This window comes from Neophocaena asiaeorientalis, unplaced genomic scaffold, assembly GCF_003031525.2.
Source record: "Neophocaena asiaeorientalis asiaeorientalis breed wild unplaced genomic scaffold, Neophocaena_asiaeorientalis_V1.1 scaffold96, whole genome shotgun sequence".
NCBI lineage: Eukaryota > Metazoa > Chordata > Mammalia > Artiodactyla > Phocoenidae > Neophocaena > Neophocaena asiaeorientalis.
The window spans coordinates 4,973,478-4,989,349 of record NW_020175831.1 but is presented as its reverse complement, the minus strand read 5'-3'; the positions used below and the strand labels follow the sequence as shown (position 1 = coordinate 4,989,349).

Genomic DNA, 15,872 nt, shown 5'->3' with positions numbered 1-15,872 from the left:
CCTTAGTAATGTGAGCCCAATTCAGAAAAATTTGGCACACCATTTATATAGAATTTTTATAAAGACTTTTAAAGCCTCTAGTAAATCTAAAATTATCTCCAAATAAAACATTTATTTTTTAAAAAAAAGGCTTTAAGGTTTTGGGATTTTGTTTATTTTTAAAGTGTAGATCCCTTCTTTTAAAATAGGTGCAAACTAGCTTTTTAGAAGGAAAAAAGTGGGGGTTTAGAGAGATATTTCTGGAGGAAAAATCACTTGCAGTCTTTTTTTCCATTCATCTATTTTTTTAAAGTGAGAATCTGAATCTGTAATATTTATTACATTCTTACAGATTATAATAAAAAACTATATTACATAAAAGACCAAGTAACCAAATAAATCTTAACCAGAAGCTAAGAGTTAGGTAACCATGCTATAACCAAAGCAAAAAACAAACAAACAAAAAATAAAGAGCAGATGACATAGACACGAACCTAGCAATCTTCTTGAGATCCTGGATCACAAGAGGTTTGTTTGGGATTTTTTTTTCTTTCATGGTAACCTGTCAGAAATGTTCTCTAGCATAACCAGTGTTTTTAAAAGATACCATTTCTAGCATGTATAAAGTTAAAGGTAGCACATCATCAAAATATTTACTTGCTGTCCCAAATGGAATTCAGCCTACTTTAACAGCAACTGGAAACAAATACATACACATAAATGTGTGAGTGTGTGTATCTGATCCTCATAAAAGACTTCAGGTCCACATATTTTTACACAATGTATGAAGATTCCAAATATTACTACTCCAATATGGAATAATCCTTAAGGGTATATGTTCATCTTATCACACTGAAATTTAAATGCACAACTTCTATTAACACTACTGTGAGTTAGTCATATATATCCCTAATACTGAGTGACGTGATAGCCTGATGGAATATGCTTCAAGCATAATTATTGCAAAAGTGATACTAACTTTTAAGTGGGTCAGGTATTAGTATTAATTAAGAGGATATTATTATCTTTTACTTATTCTTAAATTAATGTTGCCTACCAAACTAATTACATTCTAAACATATTCCAGCTATTGTTTTATTTTATATAGAAAACAAAGGAACTAGTTCCTAAATTTACTAGCTAGACAGTTTGATTAGTGAATTTTTTTATTGTTACAGTGTTAATTAAATAATTTTAAAGGATCCCATAAATCCTTATGTTTCAAGGAAGTGCTCCAAAGCACTGGAAAAAGTAGGGCTTTGGGGTCAGACAGATTTGGGTTCAACCCCAGCTCCACATATAACTTGTGGACTTTGGCCAAAGTATTTAGCCTTTGAATTGTTTATAAATTGGAAATACAACCTTGAGGGATGGTTGTGTGCTACTGATAATGTGCTTAGCACTACCCTATATGCTATTCAAGATTTGTTTACCCTCTTTTGCTAATTTGATGATTAAGTCAATCAACACGTAAGTGTCTGTAATGTGACAGGTGCAGGACACATAAAATGAATAAGAAACATCTCCCAAATTTGACAAACATTAGTTCACAGGGAAAATATGTAGATCGTTTCAATGTACTCAATGATATATACCATTTCAATATACTGAAAATGTATCATTTCAATATAATATATTGAGTTGTGTCAAGGAGAGGGGTGATAATAAAAATATTAACAACTAATAATAAGGCTTGTGCTTTGTTAACAACCAATACGGTACAAACATTGACCAATCAGCCATACAGTTGGTACAAGGTCCCAGACACCCCTTGCTGTGCTAAGAGTTATTTAGTTGGTTGATCATGAAGTCATGGCAGGATATGTAGGTGGGAAAGCTTCAATGAATACTGAGAAATCAAAAAGGTTACAGACTGCCAAGAAGCATGATCAGATCTGTACTGCTAAAGGATCACTTTGGTGGCCAAGTAAAGGGCAGAAGGAGAGGAGACACACTAAAGACTAGCGAGAGTAGAACCAACATTAGAGCATGTTCCTAGGTATAGTAATGAGAATGTGGAACAGGGATGACAGATAACCAAAAGGATCTTTCTTTGAACCTACATTTAAATTGTTATAGATCCCAGTTATAAATAAAATCTGGCCATATCATAATTAGTTTTACATAGATGTCTATGTCCAACATAGTTTACTATCATTATAGCATATAAATGGATAACACAGTCTTATTAATCAGATAGATACATGGCTCTCTTCAAACCTAGATCTCTGAATGCAGGCCAAAATACACAGGAGTCTTGGTTTTCATTTGATTTAACTATTTCATCATTTATAGGACACATTTATCTTAAACTTTTATCAGTAGTATAGTATTTTGAAAGTAATTTACTTGAAGAAATAAAAGCTGTAACTTAGAAGAATCTAATTTTAAAACGAACCCTTGATATGTTATCAACCTGAGTTCCTTAGTTCAATTTCTATATAATTATGATAATCATTCTTCCCTAAATTAAAATCTAAGCTACTCGTACACCAAAGAAAAGCCTGCCTAACTTGGCCTTTAGTATTTATTATTGAGCAATCATTCTGGGACTATTTTGAGGGTACTTAAAGTCTATAAACTTAAATCCCAAACTAAATTTCAGCATATGGAAATATTCAGAAGCAGTAAAACTAGAATTGATAAGATGGTAAATCGTGTCAGAAAGTTTAATACTTTAAGCAAAATAGGAAGAAAAAGAAACATGGTTAACTGTTACTGAATTCTCCACCTGAATATTCCATGGTCAACTTAAACACAACCCATTTGTAATGTCTTTTCCCCAAAATCATCTCTTCTTCTAGACTGTCAATCAATCAGACATCAGGAGTTGCCCTAAACTCTTCCCTTTATTTAACCTTCCACATCCAGTTGGCAAACTGTTCTTTGGAATATCTATTCTTTACTCTCTATCTCCACTGCTGCTGCCTTGAACAAAGCCCCCAGTATTTGCCTTTTTAACCATTTCAACTCCTCCTTCATGCTTGCACCATCCTAATCCATCCTGCATAATGCTAGCAGAATGAGCTTTCTTTCTATAAAGCTGAGTTATTGTATTCCCTCTACAAAGATATCCCTCTTCTGACAAGATAAAACCCAAATCTATCCTGCAAAGCCCTAGTCCACCCATCCAGCTTTATCTCTTGTAACCACTTTCACCCTACAGTCTATTTGAGCCACAAAGAACTATCTGAAGAAGTTCAAACACACCATTAAGGTTTTACAATTTCATATTTTTTGCTGATAAGCGAACAAAAATTTGGTAGGAAAGAAGAGACTGTCTCAGGCAAACTTCTATTCACCTTTTAAGATTTTGTCTAAGCATCACTCCTTCAAGAAGCCTTTCCCCACGCTCTGCCTCAATCTCAAGCAAAATCAAGTAGGATCAACCCCTTCTTCATCTGCACCAGGGTATCCAGTGCAGTCTTCTTTCACATCACCTCTAACACTCCTGCACTCATTCATTTATACAACTGTCTGTCCTCATTATACTGAGAACTTCCTGAAGGACAGGAGCTATGACATTTATCTTTCTAGCTCTGTACTCAGTACTCTTCCTGGCACATAACTGGTGTTTCATAAGTTTTTGTGGCTTAGTGAGCAGATTTTTAAAGTACCATTCCTTACTTACCAAACTGAAATTGCTGGTTGTCCATGAGGCGAATAGATGCAGGAGCACATCTCTGTTTTAAAAAGATTAAAAAAATGTGATACAAATTTAATACAGTAAAGAAGCTAGAGAGGTAGAAAATGAATGTCATCTTTCTGTATTTGAGATTAAGAGCTTAGTTCCTAAGGACACATACAGGAAAAAAAATGTTAACTTTTTATATAGTTTTATGACAACAAATAAAACATCAGTGGCTTCTATAAAGTATTTGGAGAGAAGAAATCTATGTACATAATATATATATACATACACATGTTGCCAGATCTTTAATTTATCTGCAGCAAGATCTGCTTAATGCCTAGCAAAGACCTGTGGAAATACCTAAAGGAAATATTAGGCCTCAAAGTAGATTATTTTAAAACAAAGTAGAAAACTTATAAACTAAAATCAATGCCTAGAGCATTATGCCACTGATGAACCATAATGGGTCACTGTACTCTTATACTCTTTTAAAATGAGGAAGATGGTGGTGGCATTTTTGTGGGCCAAAACACTTTAAAAATTTAACTGAGATGTCTTCATAGATAAGGACTTGTTCTTTCTTTTCATTGCTTCTCATAATCCATTTTAAATAGAAAAACTATCAGACAATGTGCAGAATTCTAAGATCTTTCAAGGTTACTTGTATGAAAACAGCAACAAAACTTGAAGCATAACATTATGTATCTAAAACATTTAAAACTGCACCTGTGTTATATTTATCTAGGCACACACTAAAAGGTGCAAGGAAAGAAAAATGAAGAAAGCAAATATTCAAATTAACTTTGTGATGCTACAACACTACCATACAAACACTAGCAAGGCTTAAGTTAGCTACAGTTTTTCCAAAGAATTTAAGTGAGATTTACCCTAAATGGGATTTTTATATTCTATGCAACTTTTTAACATGGTTAAACTTCCACCAAGAAGCTGCTTTCAGACCACAAAATTTTGACTGTCGTAAACTTTTTAAACATTTATCTTCTGAATAACATTTATCAATAAAATCTTTATCAACACAATGTTGAGATTTATGAAAATAGAATCACTCAAAAGAACAAAACTTATAAATATATACCTTAACTGTGTGTTATAACATTTTTGCTATTATGTGCTTTTAATTGAACAAATACTTAATTTTATAAAACCACTCATAATACATACCTTATTTTACCCAACAAAATGACTGGTTAGATTCTTATTTTGAACACTGTATAATTTATTTCCTCATCTTTGATACTAAAGGTGAGATAATACAATCTATATTTTTTAAAAGTCATTGCAAAATCTGAAGAACAATATTAGGTAATTTATATACTTAACATAACAATAACCTATTGCCTTACATTTTATAGAATACTATTGTGTACAAGCTGTTTTCATATGTCTTTATTTAATATAAGAAACAACTCTGTCGGGGTAGCAGAACTGGTATTATCCTCATTTTACAGATGAGGATTTAAGAACCAGAGAGACTAAAAGACATGCCTGAGGTCAGATGACTGTAAAACAGTAAAGACAGAACTAGGACCAAGATATCCTGACAGCTAGATGAACGATATTTCAAATACGCCACACAGCCTCAAAAAAAATTAAAAAATTAAAAATCACAAAAGACACACACATACTTACACACACAGAGCTTTCAAGTCACATTTGAAACAAAAATTACATGAAAACCATCTTACTTGCTATTTTGCGGTGTTAGTAAAAGTACATTTATAAAATAAAATAAAAAATCTACAACCTGAGTACTTTCAAACCTTGGTATAAACGTATCTTTGTAGTTGGGTTAATGCTTCTAAAAACATTACCAGTTTCCAAAATACTAAAGGAAAATCAATTTTCCTGAAACATTTTTATTAAAACAGGCACATCAACTTCAAATAAAACAAAAAAAGCCTGAGTAGACCACGTTTCTTTTCTTCATAAAATAAACAGAATATCACATATGTATTTATATGTTTGGGCTTAAGCACACCAGTAAAATATGAGAAAGAATTCAGAGCCATTCTGTCATTATTAGAAAAAAAACTTTTAAATTCCTACCAACAACTTGTAAATTCCATCTCTTACTGCCACTCAGATTTTACTTCACCTGTATCTATAGCAGGTGTTATTAATGAAAACAACCCACATAAGCACACATATAACAGAAAATGGAAAAAAAGCATATTACATTTATAGTAAATTTCTAGTGGAATTCAATCTCTGAAATAACTAAAATACAATATGTAGGTCTTGATAAGATCTTAGTTTGAAAGACTATCCACAAAATACATTTTGGGGACAACTGGAATAATTGATTATAGAATGAATACTAGACGGCATTAAGAAATTACTGCTGGACTGACATAGAGAACAAACTAGTGGTTATCAGCTGGAGTGGTGGGGTGGATATAGGGGTGGAGAAGTTGGAGGTACAATCTATTGGGTGTAAGACAAGCTCAAGGATGTATTGTACAACACAGGGAATACAGCCAATATTTGGTAGTAATTATAAATGGAAAGTAGTCTTTAAAAATTGTACAAAAATTTGAAAATTAATTTAAAAAAAAGAAAACCAGGGAAAAAAGTACTGCTGATTTTCTTAGACATGATAATGGTATTGTGGCTATAAAAAAGAACACCTTAATTTTCAGAAGATATATACTGAAGTATTTGGAAGTCAACTGTCATAATGCCACTTAATTTCAAATGGTCAAGGAAAAATACACAAATATGTAAAACAAACAGCAAAAAGTTAGTAATTTTTGCATATACAAGATGAATATACAGGTGACCACTGTACTATTCTTTCAAAGTTTGTGTATGCTTAAAATTTTCAAATAAAAGTTGAAAAAATAAGTGAGAAACTTGCTTCAGGGCACTTGCTACATACAGCAACTGATATTCAACTATATTGAATATGATTTTAACTTGACAGCTGAGTTATATAAACTAGTCAGTCATCCACTGTTCCTATTTATACTGAGGCAGAGTTGATGATTACATACTAATATATTGAAAAAAGAATTAAAAGCTATAGAAAGCTTTTTGTATCTAGATAATAAATATTAAATTCACTTTCAACACTGACTTTTAAAAATTATCAAAATCAAACCAACAGCTTTAGTAAGTCTCATGTTTTAATAGTGCCACATTTTTTAAAAAGTCAGTGAAGGGAGTTTTGCAGTTATTGTCACAAGTAAATTCTCATAAGCAAAGCACAGCATCAAGACTGCTTTAGATTCTCCAGTAAATAACCTGTAAGTCACTATGCATCATTCTAAAAATACAAAGGAGGAAAAGTTTCTTAGAATTTTAAATCAGAAGTCATGACACCTAATTAAATAGGAGCCCTTATAATCAAAAAACCAAAATAATATTACTATTCTTAAAAAACATTCAAACTAGATTACTATGCTTACAGTTAAGATTAGGTTATATTTTAATGCTATAAAACTACTTTGGTAAGTAAAAAAAATTCAAAATAACTCCTTTAAAAGTTAAAGACATCACAAATTCTGAGAATTTGAGCTCTAAATTCAATCCCGTGCTATACAATTATGCTCTGCTAGAGTATTCCATAGATGAGGAAAGGGGAAAAGGGTCCTTGAGTTAAAGTGACCCCTGGTGGTAGGTGATCAGAACTAACCTGAGAGGGGATATTTTTACCTAGAAATTTTAATGGTGGGTTGATGATACATTCAGGGTATTTAAGGAACACTCAAACAAAAACTGCTTACTTGAAGTGGAGTTAATGAAATAACTGATTTTGTTTTTATTATGATAAATGCACTCTGACTAAAATCGCTTAGGTCACCTGCTTGTACTTTATACTTTAGTAAATAGTCTAAAAAAATCATGAGAAATTCATTATGGACTAATAAATAAATATCAATATCTTTGTTTTATCTGAGCAAAGAAGAAATAAATGAACCACAGTGACCTCAAAGCATGGGTATATGACTGACTAAGTCAAATTGCTGCCAATTTCTTCCCTTTAATGACGCTACAACCAGGAATTTACTTGAATACGTAACCTGAAAAATAAAAAACAACCACTCTAATTAGTCTTATAAGAAACACATCAAAAGATTTCTGCAAAATTTGTTTTTATGGAACTAAGTCATATTGCTTTCTTGTCACAGGGAAAACCAGAACTCGCACTTCAGATGAGACACATTGTTCGAGGAGGTATCTTAGTTTACTAGCTACTGGCGAAAGAAATTCAATATTAACATGTTTCATACGTCTGCATGATTTCTTCTAACTTCATAAGGATAAACTATAAAATATAAGCACTGAGTGGCAGTCCTCTATCTCTGGTATCTTGGTTAAAAAATGAATAATCTTTGAATTGAAAAGGTTCATTTTTTCAAGGAGTAAATCGAACTTTCAGTATAGACTCTGGAATGGCCCTAATTCCTGAGCCTTAAAACTATTCTGGAGATAGTCTACTAACATACTGTATCAGAAGCTAATGCTTCAATACCAAACCCCTTGTATACGGCTATACAAAAATTTAAGCACAGAAAATTTTATCATGATATGCAGTATCTTTGGTGACTGTTAGAAGACAGAAACCATGTCTATTTAACTTACATAATATCAACTGCACTATGTTGGATATAAAGTTAAAAACATACTCTCCCACATAAAAAACACAATAAAATAAAGGATATTAATTTAATTAATAAATTAATTTTAAAAGTCAAAAAAAAGGATATGTAAAAGAAGAGAATTCTGTTAAATCAAATTTCTAGGTATAAAAGCTTAAAATGTAGACAGAATTAGTTCTTCCTCTAATAATAAATTGGAATTGACACCACAGATGAAATCATGCAATATTTAAGGCTACTGGTAAACTGGTTAATCCTATTAGAAAGGATACACTGGTTTATAGCCAGGAATCTACACTGTAAACAAGAACTTTTTTAGCAAGAGAATTATCTCTTCGTTTTAAAGAATGAAACAAATACATAATACAGGGTAGATATTTCCCTCCACTTATGTTAAGGGAAGGGGCAAAAGTTAATGCCAAACAGTCTCCTGGTCAAAATTGTACATTTTCAGTTTAGTAAAGGTGTAATGACTAGAGCATGTCTCATAACTGTCCTCAAGTCTGATACATTTTGCTGGATCACACAGTAAAGAATCCAATTAACCAAACATTTGGCTAGGTTATTCTCTCTGCTTCAGAGGGAGAAAAACATGACATCAAAAAATGATTTAAAATAACAATTCCATTTTCTATATGTAACAAATTATCTCCAAGAATTATCACTTAATATAAATAAGCTTTAAATGTTTTACAATATAAGTGCTAAACCTAACTCCTTTCAATTTATTTGAACCCCTACAGGATAAATCAAGTTGAAAACAGAACAATTCAGAATTAAGATATAACAGTCTGAAGTGTCAGACATGAACTATGTATATCTTCCGAAATTACGGTCTAAACTCACTAGAAAAAAATACCCTATCAGTTTAAAATTGTTTAAAATAAAAGTGATAGTAGGTAGAAAGGGCCATCCCTTGTCAAAAGAAAAAGCTGCCTTTTAATCTGTAATTCTAAAAACCTAGTTCTGATACTGAGAAATACAGTTTTCAGAGGAATTTGTACTAATCCATGCCACATACAGACAGTCAATGTTTCCTCATAATGGAACAAATTGGTCCTCTCTCAATACCACAAGGCATAACTCCTAAGTTTTTATTGGCAAATGGTGGGGGAAGATCCCAAACTTTGTAAATTGCCTTTGAACTTGTTTCAACACTCCATGTTCCCTTCAACCCTTGTAAAAACATACTTCCCATTTTAAAACAAACAATGAAAGAGAAAAATAAAATATTATATCTGACACTGATATTCTGATTAAAAAACACAATTTTCCCCCCTCTTGAGAAGCTACAGTAGGAAATCTACTCTCTGAGAAAATCTTAAAAGCCACTTACCCATCTACTGAGTAAAGCTGGAGATTCTACTGGACTGCCACTTATGAGATAGAATCACATTAATCTTCCACTAAATCTTCCTTTCTAGCTCCTCACAAGGCAGTGAAGTACTGAAAGAGGACAATTCCTCACATGGACAAAGATCAGATGAGTGACCTTAGTAGAATCCTTCTGCTGCCAGTATAAAGTTGCTTTATTTATTTCCTTCAGTAAGAATAGTGATAAAAATATACACAGAGCCCACCTAGCTATCTGTGAACAATCATGTCCGCTTCTTTCCAAAAGATACTCATCCAAAAGCAACTTGAGTCTGAAAATAGTGCAAAAATGGAAGTGCTATGAAATGACAGTGAGGAATTACAAGCAGCCAACTCATTACTCAATCAAGAATTTGGCACAATCGTAAACCGTGTACCGTCTATTTTAATGGATCTTAATTTCCTTGCTATCAACTGAAATTCCAAATCACAAACTGAACAATGACTAGTGCCAAAACCTGATAATTTTCTCAATTTTTCTGCTTGAGAATACTGTTATAAAGCAGGGCAGCATATACAGTACCATTCTTGACACATGAGATTTGTATACTCTATAAACTAATATACAAATGTCCCTAAACATAATACATTTACCCATTTCCAGGAAAGGGAATGCCTCTCTATATGTGCAGTATAACGAGAGTAAAAAATGCAGCTTCCCCAAATAGTGGAATATTTCCAAATCCCAGTAACTATTCTTAGCAAGTGTTTCATTCATAAGAGCAACATTTGAGAATGAAATATTATCTATCTAGACTTTTCAATCAGTTTCAAGTAAGGCAAGCTTTCCAATTACATGGTATTTTTGTCTCTAAAAATTATCTACTACTAATTACAGAGAACCAAATTATTAAAACTATAGATTAGAAAGGAGCTTTCTTTTTGACCTGGTTTTAAACCACAGGGTGGCACTTTCTATCAATCATCACCTTTATTTATCCCAAGATATATATATTCAATATAGTTTTGTGTAGTGAATTTAGATTATGGTCATATTGTAAATATACAAAGAATTTTTTAAAAAACTTTTACTGATTTATGCAAAGATGAAGAAAAATGTTACCACCTGCCTTTCATTATCACAAGTAGCTCTTATCTGTTACTTTCTATCAGGAGCATATTAAATTGTAACAAAAACTGCAACAAATTGTACCAACTATTTATGTTTAAATTCAATATTTCCAATTTTAGTGAAATTATAAATTAAGGATTTTGACATTTGTACACCATTTCTCATTAATGAAACCTAAGACAGATTTACATGTGAGTATTTTTAATGCGGAAAAGCAGATGGAGCACTCAGGAAAGCATAAAATATGTCTACTTCTATTCCAAAGATCATATAACAACACTTTTTAACAAGTCTACTAAATCTGTGTTCAACAGAGGGGAGGTATTGTGAAGGGGCAGAGTTGGCCGAGATATACTGAGTGTGTACTCATTAAGATCTTCTATTAAAAATACAAATCAGACTAGTTTTATAAATTCTGTAATTATTTTAAAAATCTAATTTGGCATTCATGTTTATTTTGCCATAAAAAAAATGGAGGCAATAATGGTCAACTAAAAACATGCCATTCAAAACTTGAACAAGAGGGACAATATAAACTGTATATTTAATAATAAAGCTTTTCTTGGAGGGGTATAGTCAAGCTTGACAAAGATGAAAAACAAATAAAAATAAAAGTAGTTAACACAAAGAATGAACTACAATACAAATTGAAAACACTAGAATAAAAAATATCTCATTAAGGAAGATTTGAAATTAATCAGAAAATATCTATTTATGGAAAATATTTGCTTTTATTTTGATTTTTAATTGGTGAATTTATGGTTATTTTCTTAAAAAGAACAAAAAAACCCCTAGTTTCCCATTCTTCTAGGAATGAATTCACAGGCAAAACCATAAGGCTCTTCAAGTACTTCTTTTGTTTCTTAATACCTGAGGTATCTTAAATTTGAAGTTACTTCCTTGGCCTTTAAGTGATGGAAGGGTTTAGCAACAAGTTATCAGAACACACGTGAACTTTACTGCTCGGTGCTCAAATATTTACATCTAAAACTTATCTCCACTCCTTTATTCAATAATTCTACTTTTAAATATTACTGCCATCTCGTTATTTTAGCAAACATAGCATAATACTAGCTCCTTAACCATAACATAATATCCTCAAAGTTCAAGTGAATTAGGAGCTCTTAAGGATTTCAACATCACTTCTGCGTTAACACCACCAAAGTAACCTGCCACAAGTTCAAGAATGTTCATTCCATGACTATACGTGTCTTTTAAAACTCTTCCCTTTACCTAGGAGTAAGACAACCAAGATTAAGGAGCCTATGACTAAATCTTGATGAGGGGAAAAAGCAATCTAAGGATAAGTAACTGAAGCTACTTGGAAATTATAAAAATTACCCTTCTCAACTGTTAGATTAGGTGATCATATAGTTGGACTTCTTAAAAGTGAGAAACTGTAAGAAAGAATGAGTGTCTCAGAAGGCAAAACTGAGTGTATGGAATAAAGAGCACTGGAAATGGTAAATATAACATTTTTTTTTACTCATTTTATATATTTTTAAAACATTAATAGTGGTTTGGTTCTCTTGGAATGGTATGAAGATAAGACTCAGTATCTTACAAAGTCCGCAATGAAACGGAGTACTTGCTAGATACCACTCTTTTTCCTTATCAGATCCTCCCTCCACCCTACTCTGAATACCCAGAAGCTGACCTATATGGGTCACATCAGAAAGCTCCCTTGCACTCAAGATTCAAATTGGGTATAGCTGATGGGAAGTATTAAAGAACTCTGAGTTTGGAGAAAGCAAGAAGAGAGAGGCTGGAGTATATTCCCTTGACTTCCTCCCTGCTGGGAAATGTTGAAATAAGAATTTTTTCACAAACCATTATAGTTTAAACAATGAACCAAATGTCTAAAGAAACGCAAGAACTCCCACACTGATACACACAACTAACGAAGAAATAAAATTACTTGGCATTATTTAGTCTTTTTAAAACCCTTGACAATATATCCTTTTTTTTAAAGAAAGGGAAAGTGGGAATTCTTCTTAGCTTATATCTAAATATCTTGTATTATGTTATACTATATTATATTACTTACTTTAAGATATAGCTAAGGAAATATTAAAAAACAAGTAAGGCCTAGTAGCAGCACATTCTAAGAACTGATAAAGTTTGATTACTTATATTTAATTTCTGTATTTTGGGGCCATTAATATTCAGCCAATTATTTTAATTTCAATAAATATCTTAAGAAAAATGAAATATTACTGCAATTAATCACAAAATATCTTACCCAAAAATAACTTAAGAAAACATTCAATAAAGGCAGAGACATTTGAAGCCATCAACTCAGGTACATACCTTACCTTGTCTTAAAATTGTACAGCATTCTTTAAACCAAGAAATAGATGTATAATTACTCAAAGAAATAGCAACTGAACTTAAAGGGATGATTTTACAACATTACCTTTTCATATAGAACTGGGTAAAAATCACAAATATAACACAACTAAATATGAAGATTATATGTGACATATCAAAATCAACTATGCAGCAGAATTTTTAAAATATAAATATATATGGGTGGGTTTTTGTTTTTGTTTTTACCTGTTTTGCAATTTCTCTTAAACAGGCTACTCCTCGTTCAAAATTAGGGAAAGCTACTGAGCCATACTTTTGGTATTCAGGGATTGGTCTGATTTTTATTGTAGCTTCTGTTATCACACCAAGAGTTCCTGAAAAAGAAGGGGGAATAATCCAATATATCACATGCCAATTTTCTATATCATATTTAAATCTACTTTATCTATTTATTCTACTAATTTATTCTATTAATCGTATTTAAATCTATTTAATCTATTCTATGTGGGGAATAATGGCTACTCAAGTCCTTCTAGAAAAACATCTAAGCAAATTTTATAATTTCTAAAAAAAGTTTTTTTGGAATACATTTTTCTTAGTTATGTATAAATATTTTAAAACATTTTTAAGGTAACCTTTCTCCAAAGAGGTTAATTTTAAATAGTTTTTAAAGTATTACAACTTATTAAAATTTAAATCTGAAAAACAACAGGTTTTTATATCTCATATGCATTCAAACAAAAGTATATTTTGATAGTTGAACCTATTTTTACTATGACAACAATTTATTGGGGCAAAAAGAATCTAATTTTCTATGAGAATTTAAGTTGACAGAAGAAATTAGAGAGACTATTACACTTTGCCTTTTTTCCTAAGAATTCATACAAAGAAAAGATAAAGGCAATATTAAGATGCCCTTAGAAGAAAAAAAAAACATATTTCAGAGACAAAATAGTTATAAATAGCTAACAGAAGAGGACCATCAATGAAACAAATGTCCTTTTGTTTATTACATGGAGGAGTGGAGGACAAATCAGAGAGGAAAAATGCAAGTTAAATATAACTACATGATCTAAATAGCTATGCTAAAATATTTGAAGAGACATAGTTAAAAATAATTGCATTCAAGAACCCAAGCTTTCAAAATCAGTGCTTTCTAATGTACAAATGATATGAATTATTATTAATACTATTAAGTAAATTTTCTTAGAATCATGAAAAAAAGAATGAAAGGGAAATACGAAATTATAGAACTTAATTACAATACTAGAAATAAGTTAAAGTATCACAAAAATCAATGCTTCCAATAAATTTATAATATACCTAAAGTAAAATGTTAATATATAATACTGTAGAAGATTAAAAACTATGAGTCCACAAAGAGTAAACTACATTATATCACAATATGTTTGTCACATATACAAATGATTTCCTACTTAGATAGCAAATACAACCCTATTATGATTTGTAAAATCACAAAAGCTCTGCAAAGTTGGCCTGACTAATATTTGAATAAAAAGATAGATATATCTTGTACATTTTAAAAGACAGTAAGAGTGACTAGACTTTCTCTTTTATTTTAGCATCTTTATTGAGATATAATTCACAGACAATAAAATTCACCTATTTAAAATGTAAAATTCAATGGCTTTAAACTATTTACAGATATATGCAACTATCACTACTATCTAAGTTTACAACATTTTCATCACCCCCAAAAATAAATCCCATACCCATTTTCCCCACACACACCTCAGCCCTAGACAAACACCAGTATACTTTCTCTCCAGAAATTTGCCTATTCCGAGCATTTCATATAAATAGAATCTTACAATATGTGGCCTTTTGTGACTGGCTACTTTCATTTACATGTTTTCAAGGTTCATCCATGTTGTAGCATGCACTAAGTACTTCATTCCTTTTAATTGCTGGATATTATTACATTGTACGGTATGGACATTTGGGTTTCTACTTTTTTTTTTTTTTTAAACTCAATTACCAGCTTGTTATAAAAGGAAACAACTCAGGAACAATCAAACAGAAGAGATGCACAGAACAAAGTATGGGGGAAAAGGTGCAGAGTTCCCAAGCCCTCTCCAGATACACCACCCTCCCAGCACTTCCATGTGTTTACCAACCCAGTAGTCCTCTGAAACTCATAATTTAGGGATTTTTATGGAGGCTTCATTACACAGGCATGATGACTAAACCACAGATATGGGTGACTAATTCAACTTCCAGCTGCTCCTCTCCTCTCCTCTCCTCTCCTCTCCCCTCCACTCCCTAGAGGTCAGGGGGTGAGGCTGAAAGTTCCACAGGTTTCCATATTTTCGCTACTATGAATAATGCTACTACAAATATAGGTGTAAAAGTTTGTATGTGGATATGTCTTCCTTTCTTTTGGATAGATACACGAACTTTCTTAATTTCAAAAAACCTTTGACCCTGTTCCATGTAACAGTCTACCTCAGCTACCTTTCCTGAAACTAAGTTCTAGGCAAGGGCAGCTAAGAGGTGAGGAGGGGCTCACTTCTTGCACCCAGCCTAAATTGGTGGGACAGAGACTCTACTTTGAGTGATGCACTAAGCCTATGGTCCCAACCCTTTGCCCTGGCTTGTAAAGGGCTGGTATCTTGCCAGGAGAAGCAAACCAAACCTACTTTCCTTCCTCCTTCTCCCCAGCACTTAGTTTCTAAAGTAAGGGTGTCCTCAGAGAAAAACATGCCACTGTCCCCATACCCATCTCCACAGCCTTAGCTCAGAGATTTTGCCAGAGGAAGAAATAAGCCATAACACAGCTCCCAATCTTTTTTTTGGAAGATTATTTACAGCAGAGCATGAAGAAGTTCAAGAGGTTTCAAGAATACTCTTGAAAACAGTGGAG

The 15,872-nt window shown here is 32.1% G+C and overlaps 1 protein-coding gene across 1 annotated transcript in view; it reads right to left on the bottom strand.

Annotated features, from left to right (window-relative positions):
* AGPS (alkylglycerone phosphate synthase) overlaps positions 1-15,872 on the bottom strand; it is a 132,731-nt gene that overhangs the window by 44,409 nt on the left and 72,450 nt on the right. Inside the window, exons 11-12 of the mRNA XM_024732873.1 lie at positions 13,235-13,362; positions 3,611-3,662 (exon numbers count right to left, since the gene is read on the bottom strand). Of these exons, the coding sequence (XP_024588641.1) occupies positions 3,611-3,662; positions 13,235-13,362 (180 nt within the window). The remainder of the gene's footprint in view (positions 1-3,610; positions 3,663-13,234; positions 13,363-15,872) is intronic.